Source organism: Myiozetetes cayanensis, unplaced genomic scaffold (assembly GCF_022539395.1).
Source record: "Myiozetetes cayanensis isolate MyiCay16 unplaced genomic scaffold, myiCay2020 scf5-8, whole genome shotgun sequence".
Taxonomy (NCBI): domain Eukaryota; kingdom Metazoa; phylum Chordata; class Aves; order Passeriformes; family Tyrannidae; genus Myiozetetes; species Myiozetetes cayanensis.
The window spans coordinates 59315533-59340310 of NW_026087742.1; the positions used below are offsets into that span (position 1 = coordinate 59315533).

Sequence of the window (24778 nt, forward strand, 5' to 3'; positions counted from 1 at the left end):
TAAAATCAGTTGCAAAGACCCTCACTGACCAAGAAATCCTACAGATTAGAAATGCACACCATTTGTTTCCCTTACCCTCTCAGGAGCAGCTGTGCTGTAGTAGAAGTGATTTTGTTCACAGCCAAGCCTAAATTGCCCAAGCTGCACCACCACAACTCAGTAAAGTCTGATTTTTTTCTTCCCTCTCTCAACTCTTCTAGCTCAGTAGGTGAGAGCGATTTAAAACAAACAAAAAGAAACCCAAAGCCCAAGGGTACTGAATTTAAACTAGACGCCCACAACTACATTTTCAGTAGCTAAGTTATAAAAGAAGAAAGATAAAAAATAAAATTTCAGAAGTGTGAAGGTTGTCACTGGAATATTTTTATCTAAAGTGAGTCACAAAGACTGAGCAGTAGGATTCTTTTTTTCCTAATAACGCTGCAAAAAAACCCTTAAGAAACTATCACACCTCAAACCAAGACAATGAGAAAGTTAAAGGCCTAATGAAGACACTGGCTCCTGCAACATGTCAGAAACAACAGGCTCTTCTTACACAGACACAGAGAGCTATTTTAATAGAGTGAATAAATGCACCTCTCCTAACACAGAACAGAAAAGTTGCAGGGACCAGAGAAGCCTGCAGGCATTTGACAGTACCAGAAAAGGTTATCATGGCAGCTTTCCTATATAAAGACTGAATCCAAAGTACTAAGAAAGTACATTCTTGATTAGTAGGAAAGGGCATGTGAAGTCTGAATATGGTCTGGAAGAATAGGAAGAGAAGTAGGGGAGAGGAAGGGACAGAGAGACCTTCTACTCACAGACCAAGACTGCAATTCAGGGTTTAACATCACTGCAGTGTATGTCTACGTGTGACTGCTGTATGAGTTGGCAGAAACGGCTTGTTATGAGAAAAGCAGCGATTCCTCACAAATGCAACAAGTCCTAGATTAAAACTCCTGATTTATGCCACATACAGATCTCCCTCTAAAGAAACCTAGTTCTTCCTATCTACATGAGACAGATTTTCAAAACATTTTTGTTTGACAAAGTTTTTGGTTTTGTGTGAAAGTTTAATATTCTCAACTCATAATGACACAGTATAAAGAAGTCAGTGTAAAGGTTTTGGTTTTTTAAACATAAGGTCAGAGTGTACAGTCAAAGAAAGCCCTGCCATCACCTCAATTCAGACAGAGTATTGTTTAAAGTGCAATTTAGTAGCAATTTTCAGACATCCATTTCTTTTCCTGCAGCTGTTAGCCATGCTTTCAGCAGCACTGGTACCACTCCGCTCTGAAATCAGGTTCTGCCCAAGTGCCAGATCTCCATGGCTGAGAGTCCTTTGCTGGTATTTTCATTGCAGTAAAAACTGTAGGAGCCAGAGGCAAGTCAGTGAGATTGAGATGGCTTGTGAGATCATCATGGGAGGAATGAATCATCTGCCTTGGAAATATAAATGTTTATGATCACTGCTTCTATTCTGCACATATATTCTTGAGACACATAACTTTTACAAGGGTGTTGATATTTATATAATTCCATAAATTTAGAGAGTGCATTACAAACACAATATGCAGTTGTAGCTATAAATAGCAGAGCAGCAGGACTGAATTTTCAACTATTTCTTGTTTTCTATACTCCACAAATGGGATGTGTGGCACAAGTTAAGGAACTAAAGGAAAGAAAATACAGCTAATGGGCAATAAAAAACCCCATGTGAGTCTCCATATTTTAGATGGTGGAATGGAAGGCTAAACATCTACCAAAGAACAAAAAAACCCAAACAAACCCCCAAAAAACCCCAAACCAAAACAAAATAATAATAATTTAAAAAAAATACCAGAACAAACAAAACAAAAAACCCCAAACCAAACAAAAACCCAGCCCCCAAGATTTAACTGCAACACAACCATGACTAAAAGACAAAGAGCAGATTCTGAAGTGGAGGTTTTGAGAACAGATTATTTTCATGGCATGTTTTTGGTATCAATGTGACAAACTAACACCTGCCTTTGACAAGAAACATTTTGGCAAACAAATGCACAATGTAATTAAAAGACTTGTTTCTAAACCTTGGCTGATGCTTTTTTTTTTTTAGTGCTCACAACACTTTGGATGTATGAACAAACCCATGAAAAACCAATCACTGGGTGCTGTAGGAGCATCACAACAATGCACCAAGGAAGATATTCTTCCAGAAGGCCAATTAATAAATTCCCAATGTATATTAAAAAGGGACAAACCAGTAAGTCTTGGTAAGCTTTCTAAACTTTGATAATAGGATTAAGGATTTGCTTTAAGAGTTAGATTTGTCAGGCAATAACTTTAACAGCAGTTAAGGCCTATGGCTTAATACTGGGTACCTGATGTCAACCAGCAACCTGGCACCGATGCAAGCAGTTACAGTATATTTATTTATTAATTTTGTAAAAAAGGCTTCTTGCAACATCCTGCACCCTCATTTCCATTTCTTGGCTCAATTAACAAATTAATTCAGAGAGGAAGAGACGCTTGCTGCAAGCAGTTCTTTTAGAGCCAGGTCAGTTATATGTTACATTTAATGTCTTTATTTAACACTGGATATATTAGAATTATATTGGATATATCTTGAAACAACTGAAGTAAAAAAATATGTGCACTGAATTGTCATTTCAAAACTACACTGAAATACTTCCGGACACTCAAGATACACCAGACACACCAGACCATGACTTCACATTAAGATCCATCCTACCACAGCACTACTTGGCTCTGGTGATGGACTGACACACATTTCATAAGAAGGTAAAACATTCAGAGCTCTGAAGCTCAGAAGTGGGGCTTTCTGCACCTACTCTAGGGAAGGTCATACTCCGTGCCACTGCTGCCTTTGTGCCACGCGGAAATGGAATTACTGAACATGGATGCTGTTTTCCAAGGAAATGGCCACCTTAGGCAGAACAGATAAGGAAAGTGGTTTTAACAGCTCTCACTGTGTACTTTAATGATTTTTTTTGTTATACTGATGTCTTTCAAAAAGCATCAGCTGGGTAGAAAATGTGAGCCTTTGCTTTACTGTCCACGACAGACATTCTCTACGGTGCTCCTTCACACTGGATTGATGGGGTTTCCCATGTGTCCTCATCTGCCAGGTGAACCATCTGTGAAGTCTGATCCACAGGTTCTTTCTCACTCTGGGCTATTAATAATGCATCTTCTTGTCCTCCTGCTACCTGAAGGTCAGAGCTACAAGAACAATTGGATTCATCAAGTTTGTCCATCGAAGACTCTGCTGTAGTTGTAGAGGACTGTTCAGTTTCTGTTTCAGCTTGTGGTTCTGTTTTAAAATGAAGTCCAAACATGTTATTTCTGATGAGGTATCGAACGCACTGCAAAATCACATTCCTTTCATGTCGGATGTCCTGGGCCAGTAACTGGAAATAAAAAAAAAGAGAAGATGTTGCACATTTCCCTCTACTGCTCTGTAGCTGATACAAGGTGATACAAGATGTGTGGCTCTACTCAGTGATTTCCAACATCTCTGAATTTAAATAGTTGCCTCTGACACACAACCCCTGTGACACATGGGGCTGGAGACTGCCATAGCACAAGACACAGCACAAGAAAGCCAGGTATTCTCTCACTTGGTGCTTTCTCACCACCTGACTGGGGCTTCGGAAGAGCCAGCAAGCACATTTGACAGCATTACCCCTCAGCCTGCTGGGCTGGGCCATCTATGGGCTTGCTGTCCCCTCCCTCACATCAGCATATGCTGATCAGACCTCTTACTGCCCCAGTTCAACTCAGCAGCCAGGAGAAAACAAACCTGACAATTAGCAGCAAGTAGTGGGGTATTCTGGGATTTTTTACTGTTTGTTTGGGTGTTATTTTAGTGGGGTGCATGTCAAAAACTGAGCAGGCTCAGCAAAGGGCACAGTACAGTGGAGAAGAGACGGGTCCAGGCACCCAGAGAGTAGGCAGCAGGTAGGGAGCTTCCCCTCTGGGCAGAAGCAGGCTGCTAGAGCAGTGAAGGCTGGTTTGCTCTAGTGATAGAGGCTCATAATCACCACAACTCACTATGGATCAAAGAGGATGAAAAATAGTCACATGCCCAAAGTACACATGTTTAAGCACTGTTCTTTAGCACCATTAAAGCAATAAGGTAGCTAGAACAAGCTGACATATGGCATCTTTGGATTAAGCTGTCAGTCTCAGTGTGCTCGGGCGGCAGAGAACATCACTGAATATACCTAAATATGAGGGATTTCCTTCCCCATTATCTGACTGTAGACTGAGATGACAATGTTCTCACCTCATGGACTATAATTCTCATATCATGGACTAGGCCATACATCGGGTTAGCAAGTCTATAAGCATCTTTTACACTTTCTAAGTTATACTGTATCTGTAACTTAATATACCATGCATTTTTAATTTAAATCCCCTATGAGTAAAAGATAAATACAAGGAAAGGGCATGTTTCATCAGGTACCAGATGTACTGTGGATTTAAAGAGCAGTAACTGGTTTGGGCTATAATACACCAACCTAAGTCTAGTAGCTTAAAGTGCTAGAGGCCTCCCTCATCTCCTTTAACCTCACTGAAGTTCATTTTGGTAGCAGAGGGGAAAAAAACCCTATCAGCCAGGGAGCTGAATGAACTTTTGTCATTGCAAGTGTCAGCAGAATTAATTCTCTGAACAAACAAAAAATTTGAAGCAAATGGCTAAATCTGTAACTTCCTGATCATTTGCAGGAGAGCTGCATTACACATTGCAGGAGATTTGGCTTAGTTTGGCTTGTAACATCACAGAGCAGCTTTTTTTGTTGTTTTAAGTTTCAACAGGGTTTAACCAGCCACTTTTAAGTCTGCATATTTCTACTTAGACTAGCTGCTGAGAGGTGTTAAAAGCAGTTGACAACTAAAATGAGCCTTCCATCTGAGCTAAGAGATGTCCTTTAGGGGAGAGAAGGGACAGTGTAGTGATGCTCTCCTTGTCTGACTGGGAAAAACTGCTGAATTCCCAAATGGCCAAATTAAGGCACAGATGGGAAGCACCATCACCCTATCAAAGAGTGCATCTTTGCATTTTATTTTTTAATGTAGGGATGAGTATCAGTGGAGTGATACTACACAAGCTTTTTATTTTGTCAGCATAGAGAACTGACTAAATATGCATTACTATTTGCATGGCCATAATAAACATATTTTAGTAGTGCTCCAAACTCACTGCAAATGACTGCCAACAGATATCTGCAGCTATTCTCCTACCACCCCCTCTCTTATTCAGATGCCTTTTGTAGAATTTCAACATTGCTTCCTCTCAAGGTTTTCACACACTGACCATTTCTGATGACACTAGAAGCCTACCTGCAAACCTCAGGCACTCCTCTATGATTCACAGCCACAGTACACTTCCTTTAACAACAGCTTTGAGCAACATTAAAGGGCAAAAACCCCTCACTAAAACGCAACTTTAAAAATGGCCTACACTGGCAAGCTTCAGTTCAGGCTTCCTATGTTCTGCCAGCTTCTCTCAGCATGTGGGACTTTATCTGACTTTCTTCCAGAGTCGTCACTGCTTTGATCACCAACAACTTTGAAGAGCAAGAGATAAAGGCAACTGCATGCTTAGGGAGCTACACAAAGGACAAACACTTCCTTTTCAGTCATTAGGAACTTTAATTCTTGGCAGTGGTGGTACTACGTGCTAAAAAGACTACCAAGGGATTTCTCCCACGTCTGCAGCTTGGGATGCACCTTATCAGGTATCTCTTGCCTAAACATCCTGTGCTATTTCAGAGCCCTGATGTCCGAGACATCCTGGTTTCTCCTGCGTTTTGCCCATAGCAAGTTTTCCCTTGGTGGGGGAGCTTTACGCTGACTATTTACAGAATCACAAAGGCAGTCTACCTATCTCATACTGTTTTTGAGTAACAAATGCAATAAAAGCTCCAAAATTTTGTTGGAGCTTTCTAAAGAAAGCCACCAAGGTTTGTGGCCAAATAGGTTGCTTTGTGCTACCCCTACAAACCTCTTTTTAGCCTTCTGATACACCAACCTGCTTCTCTTCAAGGTGCCAGTGCTGTGCCCTTTCCTCAGATTGATCTAAACACACCTATTGAGAAGAAACCCCTGTGCACACAGGTCGCAGCTCAACACCATTCTGTAGTTTAAGTCACACTTATCAACAAGGTCTCTTTGCATGTGGAAAAAAGATAATTGTGTACTCCTTGGCCAGAGGAAGGCAGCTGAATAGCAAAGCTGAGAGCAAAGGGAAGAAGATCAGAACAAGGTTGATGGGATTACACACAAACAAAACCCACTGGATACTACCACAGGAAGGGAAGAGAGAGGAACAAAGGTTTTGTTCTTTGTGCAGCTCACGTGAGGCACATGATTGTCATCTCTTGCTCACCAGTCATTACCTGAATGCACACCACGGTATTTCTATTTGGCTGTTTAGGCATCTACACCTTCTCCAAGTGAAGCATTCACTTCACTATTTTTAAGACAGGCCCTCTGCTAACAGACTGCTCTAACTTCCCGCAGGGAAGAGAAGAGCCACTCACAAATAGTTCTACTCTTGCACAGGAGGCATTATTTTAGCACTGAGACTGTTACCATTTCCAGCAGAGTTGGACGGCGCTTCGGGAGGAGAGGTAATGTTTTCTTGCCCCAGTTATCAGGCCCTCTGGGGGGACGTGCATTTGAATTTGAGTTTCTTAACTTCGTGCCTGCATATTCCGGATGTTTTTGATTTGGGCTTCGATTTTGAGGAACACAAGTAGTTTGAGGCGTATTTCTTAGCACAGCCTGGTTCTTCTCAGCTTTTGTTGCCGTCTTGACAGGGATTTCTTAAAGAAAAAGAACACACTTTCATCTCAAACTTAAAAGCCTCTTTAACATGCTTATCTCCCCACGCACTGGCAGTTCGTTAGTACTATTCTTGCTCACATAACCTGATGTGAAGATGTTCAAGGTTTACTTGGAGGAAGGGAGGGTTTTGTTTGGCTGGGGTTTTCTTTTTAAATACAAAGAATTATCTCTAAACATTCACAGAAAGGAAAACAAGATATTTAAATTCAACAATGTAAAGAGAAAAATATAAGGAGCAAGAGCTTTTCAAACCTCTGCCTTCTTATAACTGACGAAGTACATTACTTCTGCTTCACGTTACAGCTTGCTGCAAATTTGGCTGCTGAGAAAATCATAATACAGTTAGGGCAGAGGATGCCCAAGTTCAACTCATGGCCTGCTAGATGCTCTCTAACTTTGGGTAGGCCATTCTGGGTAAGTAAGGCACAGTAACTATCTGCAAAAACAAGCAGCAGCAGTAATTCTTCCCCATACACTGATACAGTCAGAGAAGCACAAAACACAAGTACTAGAGTTCCTAGTCTTACTGCAACACCCAGCAGCCTTCTATGAAAAAAGTCCTTAAGGACACAGAAATTAGTTCACAGAGTGGGCACCACAGCTTTTTCCGGGCACTATTCAAACATGATTTGAAGCGAGTCTGAAAATAGGTTGCTTTTTTTTCTCCAACTAAGATAAAAAAGGGTTTGGGAAATTCAGTGACACACAACCCAACCAAAGACATTTTATGTGCCTCCCCTCTCAACCCAGGACATGCTGCTGAGAAAAGGCAAGCAAAAAACCCACATGTCCTGCTTGCACAAGTCCACATCAGTGCAGTGTGATATAGGGCAGAAAGGGAGAGGAGAAGGGTGAGGACATGCTTCTACGAACCTTCGGGCTCGCTGTCGGATGCGCTGCCATAGTTGACTGACAAGGCACTAAGGGCAGAGGTCACCTGCTTGGGAACAACTGTCAGTCCCAGCCTCCCATCTTCATCAGCTGTTTCATCCTTGTCAGATTCTGCAGGAAAAGAAATGGCAAGAAGGATTTTTTTCCCCAATAATCCTGCATGCCAACAGCCAGCCTTGCTGCTAAACCGCCATCTCACCACCACACAAGCCTGATGTTGGGTACCACTGCTCAACACTGTGGACTGAGAGAAAAACCCCACATTTGTGTTCCCTCTACAGACATTTGGTGGCAAACTTGTGTCTCCACTGGTTTACTATCCTGCCAGCAAAGTCACTGAAACAAAAAGTCTCCTGAACACAAGCTCAAGCTCTCTGCGTCTTTCTTCACATACCGAACATAATTATAGGTTTTATTATCAAATGTAGGTAAAGAGAGAGAGAGGATTTCATAGTACGTTTTGAAGTCCTGCTGGATTTAGTCCTGCAGAGGCAGGGGTCTGGAGAAGGTTTTAAAAGCCAGTCAGAGGGAATTAAAAAAGAAAAAAACCCCACATAATTCAGATCATTCACAGTGCAAAGACATTTTCAGACAGTAAAAAAAGTTCATAAGGGACATTGAGAACTAAGCCTACAAATTTGATGATCTGTTTTCAGCAGTACATCAGACCATTTGATACTTAAATCCCTGCAGAGCGTTATGGATGCACGTGTAAGCGAAGTATTATAGTCTCGAACTACCCCAAGAGAGAATACTAGAAAGACAGGAGGCAAGTAGACCAAAAATACTGAAATTAAGGATACTAGGAAAAGAGGTCCAGAAGAAAAAGGTCCCTAAAAATAAAAATGTGACATTGTGATGGCTTTAGTTACAAACAAAGATCTATATGAAGTAAAATCTTGGTAAGACTCTCAGGTAAACACTGCCACAGTTTGCAGGAAAACTAAGAAATGCTTTTTAGTAATACACCTGCATACAAATTTAGTATTTTTTTAAATGTATGTACATACATAGACACACTCCTCCCACAAATAAAAACATTTTGAAAAACTAGTTTTCTGGCACTTCCAGAAGAAGACTGGTTGCAACCTTATTTTCGCAAATGAAAAGAGTTGTGCCCTTTCCCATCCCCTGTATGTCTAAGCCTGCCCTGCAGGAAATCTGCCTCACACTTCTTAAGAACATTTTACTGAAATTAACACTTCTGAAATCATTATTTTGAAACCACAAATTTCTCTCTTCTCTTTTAATATAGTATTCGTAATTGGCAATTGGATTAACTGGAACTCATGTTTGGTAGAACAACTTTTTGGTAAATACTCAGGTAATTTATCTAAACTACTTACCTGATTCCTTTTACTTTTTGAGAAAGGTCAATTCTCTCTGATTTAGTAATCATGCCAGTTTGCAATTACATTCGCAGCTCATGCCAAATTCAGTGCATTTTTCTAGTGGAGAACATACAGCACCTGCATATACTTACACAATTATAAAGTACCTTTTACTTCCAGTTATTTTGATTTATTGCTGCTTTTTTTCTATCTCATCCAAAAAGTTGAGTGGTTTGGTGGTTTTTCTTTTTATTTGTGTTAAATTTTAAATATTTACTCTGATTTTGCTTTTTATAAAATTAAGAATACACATTTACTGGACTACATTTTCTCTTTGAGAGTAACATATTTGGAAGAAGCATTATGCACTACTGAGTACAACTGACTGTTTCTGTTCAGTAGATTCCTCCAAGTTTTACACCTGACAGGTTCATCACCTTACCTTCTTTCTGCTTATAAATCAAGAGAAAAATTCTGTTTTGTCATCTTCTATTCAATTCCTTAGCTTTGAAGGTACTAGCAACTAAACAGCACTTAAGTAAATTCATTACTTAAAAAATACAAGGTTTAAATACTCAAAAAAAATGTACCTTCACAGTAAAATCATGGATTCCAGTTGTTTGTGGGGGTTTTTTTGTGTTTGTTTTTTTTGTTGTAGTTGTTTTGTTTGGGGGTTTTTTGGTTTGGGTTTTTTTAAATTCTACTTAGTTATATTGCGGTTTTTATTATCTATTCTGGCTACATTTCTCACTAGTCTAAAAAGCTACAGCTGGCTTTGATAATGTGTAATAAGCAAGTACTACATTCCTTTTTCTGTCTATTGTAACAGAAGTTACTAGCTGTACTTTGTATAATTAGACCCTTTATCATTAAGTAAAACACAGATGCTGCAGGGAAATACAGATATATTTAAGCATACTTAAGTTTCCCAACATGCAGAGATAAGTGCAATAAACAAATTGCATAGGGATGCTGAGTTCTTTTTCCCACTAATTGAAGATTATGTTTTCAAGAGGAAAAACTCAGCATCAGACATCTTTCCAGGGGACGTATTCTACCCTTGTTGCTAAAAATAGCTAGACTATAAGTCTATGCCATATTCTAAGAGTACTGCACCAATGCTGACTATATTATAAATAGTTACATCTGAAGAATTTATATTGCTGCCAGCACGAGGAAGCAAGACATGCTCACCAACCCCCCCCCCAAAAAAACTAAGCAGCAATACTTTAGAGAACACACATATGGAGAATATCAAGAGTAATAGTACAGCTAAGAACAGAATTATAAGAAAAATACTGACATTTTAAGTAATTCATTTAACCCATACAAGGAAATCCATTTGTTTTCACCTTCTAAATACTGTTATTTTCAAAACCACAAAGGAATATTTAACAGTCCTTACAAAATAATTTGACTGTTGAAGCTTTATTCTTCTTCTGGCTTTCTAAATATTTTCCTATTTTACATGTTAGTTTAGCAAATTAAGTTGGTGTATGTCTTTAACACTGTCATACAGTATTTACAACAGAACGTGTAATGCTGCACTCAAACTTCATGTCAAACTTCCAAAATGGTGACTAGCAAGTAAGAGTTTTAGCATTTAAACTTAAAACAACTAAAATAAAAGTTCTCCAAGTTCCTTGATCTTACCAACATCACCATTCGCTAGAAGACCGAGAGGGTCCACGTCCTTCTCATACGCCTGACCTTCCAAAGCCTCTTGTTTTTCATGTTCCTTTTCACACGTGCTGTTTTCTGGTCCATTGGCTTCATTTTGAGTCCTATGTACACGAGAATCCCCACCATTTTTCCTAAATTTCATCCAGAATGGGCGCCATTGTCTTCTCCTGTGTCTTCCTTGATGCCCAAGAGCCTCTCCATTTTCAGGTTTCCACATCCCCTTCATTTTGCTGGAGAATAGAAAGACAAAGCTCATACAAATGATAAGCTATGAGAATAAAATCAGTTGATGTAACCAAATGGCTCAGGTCCACATTTAAGGTGCAGCAACACAGAATGATGGCAGGACTTACACCAGCTCAGCTAACATATGGTGACAGACCATACAGGCAGTCACAGCTCATCCCGTTGGCTGGGTAATGTGACAAAGCTGGAACCTGAATGAACAGTTTAAAGTTCATGACTTGAGTTTTTAACAAGCCTAAGGGTACATGGGCTAAGCAAGTTCCTTGATCATCTACAGTGTGAGGACATGGCGTTTCCATTTAAGATAGCCAAGTCAACAAGTATTCCCCTGACTTAAGCATTTAAGTAATTCAAAATAGTAGGAACAGGAAATGAAAAAGAAAGCATCTACTATAAGCATACTTCCACTGCTGAAGTCTCTTTTTTCTGGTTACAGCTCAGAGAAGCATCTTGCTGCACCAAATCCATTCAGCCATCTGACACCATCAGCTGCAATGATTACCTACTCTTGTCTGCAACTAACACGCCATTCATCTTTTCCATTCCAAAGAAAAGGAATGAAAGAAATGTCTGTCAAGGTAATTAATTTTTAAAAAACCTGAAGCAAAAGAACAAGTCCTAAAATACAGGAAAAGCACAGCATGCTGGTTCCACTTATCTTCCATGGTTCCATACTCTTCCAGGTTATCCTATAAACACAAAACATGTTTATAGGAAGATACCTGGAAAGCTTGACAAACTCTGGTCAAAGTCTACAGATACAAGATTAAGTGTGACAAAGACAGAAAAGACAACCTAGGTTTCCTGAAAACAGTTGTTTTCAAGTAACAGAAACTTAATTCAGCAAAACAAGATTAGAACGAACATCAGTGCATTACAACAGCAAAAAAGACAAGATCTGCTTTCCTGAATGGGCCCCATGGTTCATTCTGATCACTACTACTTGCCTCAGCCTGACCTATAGCATGGTAGAGGTCCTATTATCCCTAGTCAGCCATATGCCTCATGCTGTGGGACACTGTGTTGACAAAGGACTTCTTTTGCTTTGTCTTCATTCTGACGTCTAAAACAGTCACTTGGTACCCCCATCCTTACAGAGTTACAAGAAACAGTGTATAACCACACTTTATTCACATCTTCCACCTATGCAATTTTTCTAGGCCTCCACCATACAGCCCTTCCAAGCCACCCACTACTTTGCTAGTACAGAAATGTTCCCATTACCAGCATTCCTCACTTCTACGCTTTTCCAGCCTAATTAAGTCCTTCTTGAGAACACAGCCTATCATAGCACTTAATATGACTTTATATCGCAACAAAACCTATTTATTTTCACTCTCCAGTCACTTCACAGCAGCATCTAACACTGATTGCTCAGCCCTGACAGCATCACCCACCACAGTACAGTGCTCCTGTGGCACAAGTGGCAAGCCACCACCTTCCTGTGCATCAGTCTCATCCACAAAAGCAGGCTAATATTAGCTCCTGTAATTCAACTCCATCTAGAGAGAAAACTGCATTTCTGAATTTGTACAGCCAGGCTCTAAATTCAGCATGTTGCTGTATAATCTAATAGATATTGAGCAAATATACGTGTTGTCCTTGACCAAGGATCAAAAACAACATTTCTAGTTGTTTTAAGTTCTCCGGGGCCTCAAACACCTAGAAAGAAACCCCAAAGTCACAAACATCAGCCTGGCATCTGTCTTCTACCATTCCCTCATGAACGATGCACTGCTCTTTGCTTCCCATTCAGAAGGGACAGAGAGCCATGCGCTATTACTCTGCTGTTGCAAGACACCAGACAGACTTCCAAAGTTGTCCTTCTGCATCTCCAATCTTAAACACAAGGATGCTGAGAATAAGAAGTTGTAAAGCACTTCAGAGAACCACAAATGGAAAGCACCATAGAAGTGTTAAGCATCTAATCGTTTTAAATCTTACTTAGCTATTTGCTTCAATAGTACAGCTTGCACAGAACAAGCTGTATTCTATTTATTGCCTTGTGCATCAGTGAATTTGCCAGATAAGCACCAATTCCAGAATCTTTACTGCTGATATACAAAGCAGAAATGACAACTTTTGGACAGTTCATCAAGCCTATAATGCTAGTAGCTCACGGAAAGGTGGGGGGAAAAAAGAGGACATTTCTAGAATCAGAACAAAAGGTCACTATGCGAAAGCGGACAACCTATAATTTTGAGGGCTTTTTTCTGAACAGTTTTCCAGATATAAAGCTACTACTAAATGTAATAGCATGGAATTGCTGATGGACATTTAAGACTATATAATGCGTCTGACTCACAGCCACAAGGAGTTAGCAAATAAACCTGCATACATCAAACAGTTTGTTAACTGTGAAAAGAAAAACTCATCTTTGCTCATAAGAATCTCCAAACATAATATTACACGTCTGCAGCAAACCTAGCACCTAAAGGTAGGTTTGGTTTCTTGGGTCCAAAGTTGCACTTCTGCAACTTTATATCCTTCGAAAGAAGTTTTACTTCAGTCTGCTCTAAGTCTTTCCTTCCAAAGGCATGAAAGGCAACCAGCTGGAGGGAGCAGGTAAGTGTTGGATCTTCTGAAGCCCATGCTGCACCAAGGTAATTTGGACTGTCAACATTTAACAAATGACACTAGCTTCTTATTCTGCACTAGTTCAACTACTTCACCACGGTGCAAGTTTTGTTTTGTTTGGCACCATCCCCCATAAAAAAAGAAAAACCTAGGCAAGCCCCAGCTTCACCTCCATGCAGCAGCAACTGGCCCTTAGTAAGAGCCTCTTGGGACTGAGTCTGCTCCCACCTTCCAGCACGGTCGTTCCAGTTTGAACAAGTGATATTTTAGGAATGTGGCTCATTATAACACTTTTATAAAAAAAATCTTTCCACGAGTCCTAAAGGAGAGTTAATTAAGTTAGTTGGTTCCACCTAACAATGATACTGAGGGAAAAGAACAAAACCATACTGGAAAGTAATTTATAAGGGAAAGAATGGATAAAAATCCAAGACAAGTAAGTACTAGCTCAGAACAATGGTAGAAGACAGATAAAAATAACAGAGGGTAGAAGAGGCAGCACTACTTAATTAATAGTGAAACCTTAATGAAAATAAAGTTAAATATTTCTCCCCTCTTCACTTGATTATTGATTTATCATCTGAAAGGAGAGATTAAGAAGCCAAATCTGCCCATAAAATCTCTCCAGGCCATTTTCAGGCATTAAAGGATTAGACCACGTGGATTCATTATGTTGCAAGAATTTTGTTCCCATTATTACTTTTTCAGAGACCAAGGTTACAATGATTTAATGAATGGCAACTAGAACGTGGTTTTCTCAAATAAGCTTGAGTACAGAATTAAGCGAAAATATCAGATTTTTAATACAGTTATTGTTTCATTTAACTGAAGTGGACTTTGAAGCACCACGAAGTAAACAAAAGAATATTACATCTGCAGTTTGTCACATGACTTGTCCTCTGCTAAAGGGCAGCTAGATTGTATATACAGTGGAAGCAGTGAGTGCTGGGAGACCACAGTAAGAGAGCACACTTGTGAAGGAGGAAAGCAACAAGCTTGGTTCAAAACACTTACCCAAACTGTTGGGTAGTCAGCACTTCTCCCCTTTCCTCCTTCTGCGCCTGCATCGCCTTCTTCCTTTCAATATTGGCCAGCGTAGGGAAATTTCTAGAAGAAAAAAAAAAATTTCACTGACTTTTAAAGGATTCACTGTACTTTCTCAATTCCCCCTTTACCAAACCAGCTTCCTCTATAAACATTACAGATTTTTTAAGCCTTTCACGGAAGTTTAACAGACTGTTTCTCTCTTAAAAAGGTACCAGTGGGGAAAAGAAACCCAAGTGAATTTATGTTTACACATCCAGATTAAAAAGAAAAAAAAAAAATCTACCAAATTATCACGCTTAAGATTTACCAACCCACTCAAACAAGCTACAGACAAACAGTTTAGTCACAGTCATGGACGCTCTGCTTGTCTCAATACATAACAGCATCATTTGGTTCTCTAATTTTATTTTTATAGACCTTCAAGTGGACTATTTGAATGACACTAAAAGGCACAACATGCTTTTAGCAAACTAACTGCCAACTTCTTGTAATATTAAAAAAAAAAAAAGGTTATAGGAACAGCTTCTGGGTGCTTAAGTTTCCTTTAATGGGACAGTATGGGAAAAGCACACAAGTTTCCTCTCAAGCAATATTCAGCATCGTGCTTGCACACTGACCTCTAGTTCACCAAAATTACTGCCTCTTTTCAATTCCAGCTTCAAGAAAAATTGCCAAGTCATGCAGATCAAAAGAAATCTATCGTTATAACCATCTCCCAAAACATCCCTCTCTTCTGTTCCCCACCTCCTTTAAAATCCTTCCCTACAGACAAATGCCACACTGGTTTTAACATGCAAAGACCATAGAGTAGGCTTTTTACCTCCAAAGCCCAAAAATGGCTACACTGGTTGCTCTGCAAACGTTAGTTAGCTAAATCCCAGTGCTCTCAGATAAAGGTGGTAAATGAGAAACACATGTACATACTCCCCCAGCTTCTGGATGGAAACACAGAGTATAAATATTTGATGTCTATTAAAATGGAGTAAAGAGAAACTCAGAACAGCTTCTCACAGAATATAACTATCAAAAAAGACATAAATCTTTCTTTAAATATTTAATCTTATCACATCCCCCATTTTACAGCATGAATGTTAAGTGTTTCAAGACAGCTTCAACCACATACCAAGGGAAAAAGAGAAGCATTTTCTATGAGACAAACCTAATCACACTACAGAACTTGTCTCCTTTAAGAGGATTTGAACATGAGCTGTCAACATTTATTTTCATTGGATTTCTCCCAGAAATCTGCCATACAGCTCAAGTGAGCAGAGGGATGTGGTGCTTTATCTCTGCTCTTCCCTGTTAGTTACATTTGCTCATCCCTGTTATAACACTCACAGCACACAGCAAATAGGCAGTAAACTCTTTAATCTCAAGAGCTTCACATTGACAAAGACCCCTGTGCTTGGCACCTCTCCACAGTTTTGGGATAAGGTGCTTTCCTTCACACATATAAAGGCTCACAGGAGAAGAGTGAGTTATAAAATAAGCAGTTATGCTCAAAACACCCCCAAGCTTGTCATAAAAATTGGGGTTTTTTCAAATATAAGGGAAGACCCTAAATCCTAGAACAAAGGAGTCTTCAAAGTGCTCCAGTACTTATGCTGATTAAGGACATATTCAGACATGCTCTCGCAACGTGATTTGAGACATGAATGCCTCCCACTTTCATTCCTGAGTTACCACTCCCTCCACCAAGCCACTGTAATGGACAGCATGAAGGCTTTCAGCGCGATTCGTTGCCAAGATCGACAGATTTCCCCCACACCACCCTTTCCAGTTGACACAGGCAGTAACTAACAGCCAGCGAGAGCTCAAGTCGCAAGTCCGAGTGCACCCGCAGGAGCACATCTGAAGGCACCTGTGGTGGCTCTGTTTCTTTTCTCCAACTCTTTTTACTCACTCGTGCAGAAAATGCACCTATTCTGAGAGAACAATGAGTGACTTTATTCTTCCATGTAAGGACTTGGTGGGCAGCGAGCTCTAGACGTTCGAATCCGCAGGTCACTAGCCTCAGTCTGTGGTAGACTGGGTTCACTCCTCCCCAGGTGCTCTGTGTGACAAGGCTGGGTTAAGCCCACCAGTGGGTCACAGCAGGACTTCGCGGGCCAAGTCAACTCCAGCTGACCTTGCAAGGATCAAGTAGACCAAAGAGGCCTAGACCAAAGTTACCAACCCACTCCACTGCACCAGCCCCAGTGAAACTCCAGAACTCATCAGGTACTGCAGCTCCGGTACAAAGAGGTCTGTGCACCTCCTAGCATTGGCTAGATTGACTCTTGGAGGAAGGGAAATTCAGCTGGACCCTATGTGGAGGCAGATGCCTACAATGGAAACTTTATGGTCTTGAGGTAAAACTTTATGGCAGACTTTGTAAACGTCACTATCTAAAGGACAGCCATAAAGTACTCCAGAGAGGTTAAAAATCAAAAAAGAGAGGAATTTAATTTTTTTATAGAGAGAATTCTTATTCAGGAAGGCTAAATTTAGGAAGACTGCTTCTGAATATATGTAGGTGTGACAATGAAGAAGGAAGAACCTATACTGACTAAATCTCTCCACATAAAAGGCCATGTGTTAAGACACAATGAGCTGACAAGGGTTTGAACCCTCTGAAGATGGCATGCCCTCCTCCTTCCCTAACAAAATGAGGTTCTTAAAACGCTACCTACAAACAGGCCTGAGGAGGAAAACTAGCCCAGCGCTTATGTCCTGCAAACAGCTTGACAGAGCCTGAATACAAACAGCTTCATCAGTCCCCACAAAGGCTTTACAAACCTAAGCAACTTGTTGTAAAAGAGAGTTAAACCAGGATGTGATGGTCTAGCACAGCAGATTTCATGAAGCCAGAAGTCAGCCCCATTTCAGAGCAGCTGCAGTTTCCAACCATAGACATTTCTATAATCCAGACTGGAAGTTTTTCAGTATAAATTGTAAAGATAGCACCAGAAAACTGGTTTTCAGGCTGAGTATATTAGAAAAGTGAGACATGCAGGTAAAGGTTACCCTAAGCTTCCAGAGGCATGGAAAGGTGACAGTGAACATAATCACTAACGTGTTTAAGTGAATAGATTTTTTATTTCAATAAGTGAGTACACTAGCCAGAGCCACCCATTCTTTTTATAGACCAGTGTACTCTATCTTGCTCACATAAACATCAGAGTAAACTAGCTCTTCGCAAGCAGTGAAGAAAACAGAGCTTTGCCAAAGTCTAACAGAAAAGAGACCTGTTTCTATAGCAGTTTACACAATGAATTTCTGAGTCAAGAGTTACACAAGTTTAACTTAATAGGAACAGCACTGTGATAAAAATGCCTCAATAATCTGAGCTGGTCTTAATTGCATATGCACAATCAACAGCAAAGGGAACATGGATAGCCCAAAGGGCTATCCCAAAGAGACTCAACAGAGAGTTGATAAAATCTTGATTTAACTGTCCCACATCTGATTTTACCATGTTAGCTGAGACAGTTTTATTGCTAATCCATCCCTGCAGATCAGAGTAAACTTTATTGTATCTATGTTTACCTTGATCTACCAACACATTACTTCTACTTTGCTTCACCTTCTCTAATTTACCAGGTGCTAAGAAATTATTTTTCATATTACATATTTGACTACTATGAATGCAACACCAGGAAGGATTCCAAGCTACTCTAGAATTATCATTATTCAACTAGAGAACCATAAATTAATTAAAAGTGGTGTGGTTAACAGTACTGGACTTCATTCATTAAGCACATGCTCAGCCTGTGAGATATATTGTAAGGAAATACAGCAGACAATCCCCATCTGAACAAACTAACCTCAACAGATTAAAAAAAGGGTGGGAGGAGGGGGAGAATTTACAAGCAATATACAAGATCATGAAAATCTTCCAATGTTGTATTAGAACCTAAGCAACAGCACACTTAATGATTTGCTTTAACACTAGAGCAGCCGTGTCACATTCTTACTAATAACCTTTGCTCAAGAAGAGTTGGTGAGAAACAGATGGGCTAGCAGACTCAGATCTCACTTGGGAAGAAGAGAAGACAGCAATATCTCATTCTGACACATTAAGGAAATGCACTGCACATAACTCCCTGTAAGCTCATGTTAAAGCAAAAATATGCTGAAAACAGCACATTTCTCAACACTTAAAGAGGACAGGACAAATCAAAACAAGAAAAGTTGATGTCAGACTTCACAACCATCTGTCAGCAAAACACAGGGAAACCCTAAGATCCCATGGAACTTCATCTCTATTGCTGTTTGCTTAATTAGATTGCTTGGCTCAGCAGGTTCAACAGGGAAACAGCATTCCAGCCCAGCATACTTCATCCACAGATACTCCTTACTATCTCTTCTCCTTCCACTGCATGAGTAAGGCTGCACTTTAAACACAGGCTCTTTCTAACAGATTTTAAGCAGGATACACAACTGAGCAACACAGCAGCTAATTAAGAAGAAAAATCTCAACTTTGTAATTATTTAGAACGACTGAAAGAACAAGCAAGACAGGATGCAGCATGGAAACACACATGTTAAATCACTGCAACCTAATTAGAAACACAGTACTAATGACCTAAAAAGATTCATTCTTAGCTCTGACTGGAGCCTCTAAAAAGAAAAAGATTTTTTCCTGTCACGATAAGCCAAGACTGCTTAATAGCTCAGACTCCCTCTGGCGTCCTTTTCTTGTGTACAATGCAATGTTTACTGTGAGTCAACAACAGACCTTCAGTACTAAACTGATGCTTTGCTGGCGACCCAATTAAAGCCTCACAAAAGTTCCAGATGGCTTTCTCTCTCTGCCTGCCCGCCCCCATCCCCCCCCCCTTTTTTTTTAATTAAAAAAAGAAGGATGCTCATACAGCTTCCTTGCTGTACAAAGAGTAACAAAAGCCACCCAGGTAGTCATTCTATACCCATCCGTCACGCCTAAATAAGATGCCCACCGAAGGCTTGAAGCACCAAAATAAGGCACAGCACTACTCCATCTAGTGGTCTTCGCTGAGACAGTCCTAATCCCATTTCACCTTTTTTGGTTGGTGGTTGTGACCACAAGACTTTATTTCCTTTGATTTTACTGCACTGCAGCGAGCAAAGGCTTTCAGCAATGTTGTATCACAGACACATTACATTAATCTATAAAAAGGCAACAGTATCTACCACGAGATTCTTTAGAAACTCAGCAAAACCACCTCCAGCAGAGCATCACCCTAATAATTAACTGTAAAAAAAGGCTGCTGTAACTCACAGCACCCACTCCCTATACAAACAGTATCTTAATCATGATTGTACACTCCATTCTCACTTCCCTAATGTTTTAGTAAATAGTAGAGCACATACTGACATATACAACCTAAACACCACGCTTAAGCCTTAGCATCAACCACTAGACAGGAACACTCCTGAACAAAACAGAAAAGTGTATCAAATAAAGTTGAAGATGAGTAGCAAAGACTCACTCAAAGACTGTACATGAGTATTGATCTTTTTCCTTGGAGCTACTGGTGGAAAATTAGATGTAGGCCCCTGAAAAACATGACGGCAATATGGAGACTGAAAGCAAATAAAAACCAAGCCCTTAAGTATTTTTCGAATAAAAGGAAACCCTGGAATGAAAACTAACCTAACACTAAACTTGCCTAATCTAACATCTGTGCTTGTATTTGCACAGATCACAACCATTTTTTTTCTGGTTAACTATGGCATTTTAAACATGAGAGAAAATAATTTGTTTATGTATCAACAAAAGTATATTTAAAAACAACATGAAATTATGGATTATCTTCATTTGCTAAAAAAGATGCCATTTGGTAGAAATTATGCAAAAAGTGGCGAGAGAATAAAAAAAATATTCTACCATACATTCCACTCCTTTCTCAACAAAAGCACTGTGTAAAAAAGTATTAATGGAAGTCAAGTACATAGCAAGAATGTGTTAGCATTGCTTTCTGACACGAACACAAGCTGGATTCATCAGTAAGACTGCATCAGACAACTAGGTGTATTTTCACTAAAAAAAAAAAAAACAGATTACCAGTACTCTGCCCTAACTCATCACCACTGATCTTGAAATTAAATTTGTATCACAACCTAGTCTGTATACAGGACTCTTGCTCAGAGAAACAAAAACCATGCACTGATCACTCACAAGACTATATTCTAAATCATGAACAGAAGTGAGGAAAGTCTACAACCTCTTTCATCTGATGGAAAAGGGCAGATTTTAATTTGTTCAACTCTGAGGAAAAAAAAATCTGTGAGATAAGGTCTATGGAAGTATAGTAGGAATTTTTAAACACTTCAGTCCTGCTCAACAGAAAAAAGTTATAGGCTTTCACATCACAGAATGAGAAATTACGATAAATACTCCATACAGGAGAATTTTACCTTGCACCCTACTTACAATGTAAGTTAGACTACCTGAGACAACATCATTCATTGATGCTGTTCTCTTTCAGTAGAAAAGCATCAAGCAATGCAGAAAGTCCTTTAAAAATAGGACAACTCCCTGTTGCAGTCCACTGCAATCAGTCTGTACAACAGTTCCAGATTTTTTAACTATTAGAAAAACACCACATAAATACACATTCCTGACTTAAAATGTGATCAGTGATCAGGCTAAGAGGAATGAGACATTCACCTAACCTGCGGTACCAAATCAAACATCTGGGAAAGCTACTTCTTCTCAGCTGATATTTTGCCATCTATTATAATATTACAAACTATTATGGTCTCTGCAGCTCACGCTCTCCTGGCTAAGGCATTCTGACACAGATTACTACTGCAGGAGTTTTGTAGGGTCAGTAGAACAGCAGCAGCAGCAGCAAGTACGTGCTGTTATTGCCCTTCATCTGTCATCTAATGATCACACAGGGAAAATACAGTAAAACAAATTCACAGGCCACAAGTCTTACCTTTTTCTTTCTTCTCTCCATCTAGCAATCTCTTCTGGACTATCTAATTTTATTCTTTTAGCACCGGGTGCGTGTGCCTAAGGAAAAAGTATTCAATGGTGTTTAAAAGGGGAAGGAAAGAACCAGGAGAAGGGGAAAAAAAAAGCATCATTATGTCAGCTATAGCAGTATCACACTGTTTTCACTTCCAAAAGTGGTGAGACTGCACACAGTGATGACAAAACTAATCCATTTAAAAAAAAAACCCAACCAGTAGTTTTCAACATATTTTCATCCACTTGCCTTAAAACACATTCTACTCAGAGGTGATATATTTTCTTTCCAGATGAATGAAAACAAACCACTGAAGAATGAGAAAAGGGACTATGGTAAAGATGGCATAGACTCATGTTTTGGGCCCAGAGGGATACCTACGTTTTTCCAGTGTATCTGAACTATCTTCTCATGTGCACTGAAATTGCAACCTTCTTCTGTGCACTGCAAAATAAGAGGGTGAACTTAAAACACACCAAATCCCACAGATTATGAACAAGCATTTGAGCATCCTTTAAACAAACTCAGTGACAGATACCTGTACAGTTTGTTATATAGAATGTTTAAGCTACTCAGGTTCCAGACAAAGGCAATTATAAAAAAAACAACAGTAACAAGGGATAATATGCTTTTAAATGTTATCTGATTTTAGAAGAACCAGTGTAGCCAACGTATCTGATAACCGGAGACAATGTGAAGTTTACCTAAGAGAAAAATTTGCAAGACTCTCCAATTCAAATTTTTATACTTCTTTGCGATAAGGGAGTGGATTTTTAAAATGTTTTCCACACAAAAATTGTACCTGCTATCCGGATGTCAATGAATTAATTCCTATCACTCAGCAATACTTCAGAAGAAAAACATTTTAAAAGACTTCAGTAATAAAACCAAAACTACAACTAAAACCTCCCTGACACACAGCATTCAGAAAAAAAAAATGTCTTCCACTACTACTTTACACAGCTCTGGAATCTCTTTGCTAAGTCCTCCATTCAAAGAGTGACTACAGCTAACTGCTTATCAGGTAGAAAGTTTAAAATCAAAGTGTGAATGAAAGAAGCCAAATCTTCAACCTGTTTATGCTGTGAAATATGTTCATCATACTTCTCCTGGTTTTGAAAGCCACGGTCACAGGTATCACAATAATGAGAGAAAACTGGTTCTTTCTTCTTTTTGGTCTGGGGAAAAAAAAAAGAAAGAAATAATCTCAAGATTGCAGCTACAAGATACTCCTATTTTTTGTGAAGCAGTATCATGAATATTTTTGTTAATAAAGCCATCAGTTACACATTTCAAGTTTTAAAGATAAGCTAACATAACGTGAAAGTTAAGCTCAAATAATTTATCTTCTAAACAAAGTGCACTGCACTTGTCTCTTTCCACTACCACCTTTCAGTCAAGTACTTCTGCAAATGCACCAGGCTGGCACAGACTCACTGAGGGCTGTGAGGCAAACTAGGCTACAGCTCTGAGTCTCTTCCCTATCAAGACAGACTATGACTGTCCCCAAATGACATGTACCAGTTCAGAGGGTAGCCCAGATCCTTCCTTTTCCCACTGTACAAATCAGTGTCATCTGGCTGTCTGGTCTTAACAATATCACAGAGCACTAACGCAATTTAGGCATTCACTCACCACAGTAAGGGCATTTCTAACATAAACCTGTGTTAGAATTTGCTTGAAATGTATCTTTCAAGAGGTTCAAGATTTACAGACTGTCATGAAAGGGCTGGCATGTTAGACAAGACTATGAAGCAAGACCCACAACACTGTCATCATCACAGAATAACAGAATGGTTTGGGTTGGAAGGGATCTTCAAAGATCATCTGGTTCCAACCCCCCTGACACAGGCAGGGGCAATCTTCCACCAGATCAGGCTGCTCAAAGCCCCATCCAGCTTGGCCTCAAACACTTCCAGGGATAAGGCATCCACAACTTCTCTGCACAGTCTGTGCCAGCCTCCCGTCCCCTTCATGGTAAAAATTGTCCTCCTTACGTCGAATCTAGAACTACTCTGTTTCAGTTTAAAACCATTACTCCTTGCTCTATCACTACAGGCCCTACTACAAAGTCTGTCCTCATCTTTCCTGTAAATCCTCTAAACTACTGAAAGGCTGCTATAAAGTCTGCCTGAACCCTTCTCTTCTTCAGGCTGAACAATCCCAACTCTCCACTTGTCTTCACAGCAGAGGTGCTCCAGCCCTATGATCATTTTTGTGGTGCTCCCCTGGATCTGCACCAACAGGTCCACTTCTCTCCTGTGCTGGGGACCCCAGTCCATACCTTTGTCTTCTTATTCTCTTCTGGACGTTTACCAAACGCAGGCACTTGCTTGCCTTGCCATTTCTGGGAGAAATTACCATTTCCACCTTTGGAAAAAGAGGAAAAAAAAAAAAAAAGAGCCATTTATACATACAGCTGGTAAAATATCCCTCTCCCCTACTACTACCTCGGTGGGCCCACTGAAGGGTCTAGGGAATACAGAAGAGAGAGGGAAGAGACGAGAGACCAGCATGCTTGGAGAGAGGGTCCTCCACCCCCCAAAGGTTCAGGACAGCCCCAGGGCTCCTGCCTGCATGGGATGGGAAGGAGTTCATAGGCCCAAGAGACAACTTCTCCCATGTCCTCACCTGCATGCGGGCCCTGGGGTCGCACTCCAAAGGCCGGTGGGTGCCAGGCAGCGGGGGATGTGTAATTATTAGGGGACAGGTAGCTCTCGGGCTGTGAGTAGCTGTCGGCAGGCGGGTACCGCTCAGGCTGTGCGTAGTTCTGAGCGGGCGGGTAGCTCTCGGCAGGCTGGCAGTAGCCCTCGGGCTGCGAGTACCCTTCGGGCTTTGGGTAATTCCCAGCCTGCGAGAAGCTCTTGGCAGGCTGGGAGTAGCTGTCGGCGGGAGGGCAGCTCTCGGCAGGCTGCGAATAGCTGCTGGCAGGAGGATAGCTCTCGGGCTGCGAGTAGGAGTCGGCGGGCTGCGAGTAGCTGTCGGCGGCCGTGTAGGTGCCGGGCGGGAAGCTGTCGGGAGGCGGGTATCGCCCGGGCGGCGGGAAGAGCCCGGGGGCAGCCCAGAAGCCCGGGTCCCAGGAGGGCGGCGGACAGAAGAAGGGTGGGGGCATCCCCGGCGGAGGGAGCCCGGGCGGGGGCGGCGGGTACCAGGCGAAAGGGTTCATGCCGGGCCCGGAGCGGCCGCTCGGATGCGGCCCCTGCCCCGCGCTCCGCTCCCGCC

General features: G+C 40.6%; 1 protein-coding gene across 1 annotated transcript; it reads right to left on the minus strand.

The window, feature by feature from the left end:
- Positions 1-1095: 1095 nt before the first annotated feature.
- On the minus strand, positions 1096-24722 carry NUFIP1 (nuclear FMR1 interacting protein 1). Its single transcript, XM_050334060.1, has 10 exons — positions 24188-24722; positions 23841-23926; positions 22630-22734; positions 21938-22000; positions 21524-21600; positions 14583-14675; positions 10716-10975; positions 7714-7842; positions 6586-6818; positions 1096-3395 (listed from the first exon to the last, which is right to left on the minus strand). The coding sequence occupies exons 1-10, from the start codon at positions 24720-24722 to the stop codon at positions 3057-3059; spliced, it is 1920 nt and encodes a 639-aa protein (XP_050190017.1). The 3' UTR covers positions 1096-3056.
- Positions 24723-24778: the final 56 nt, after the last annotated feature.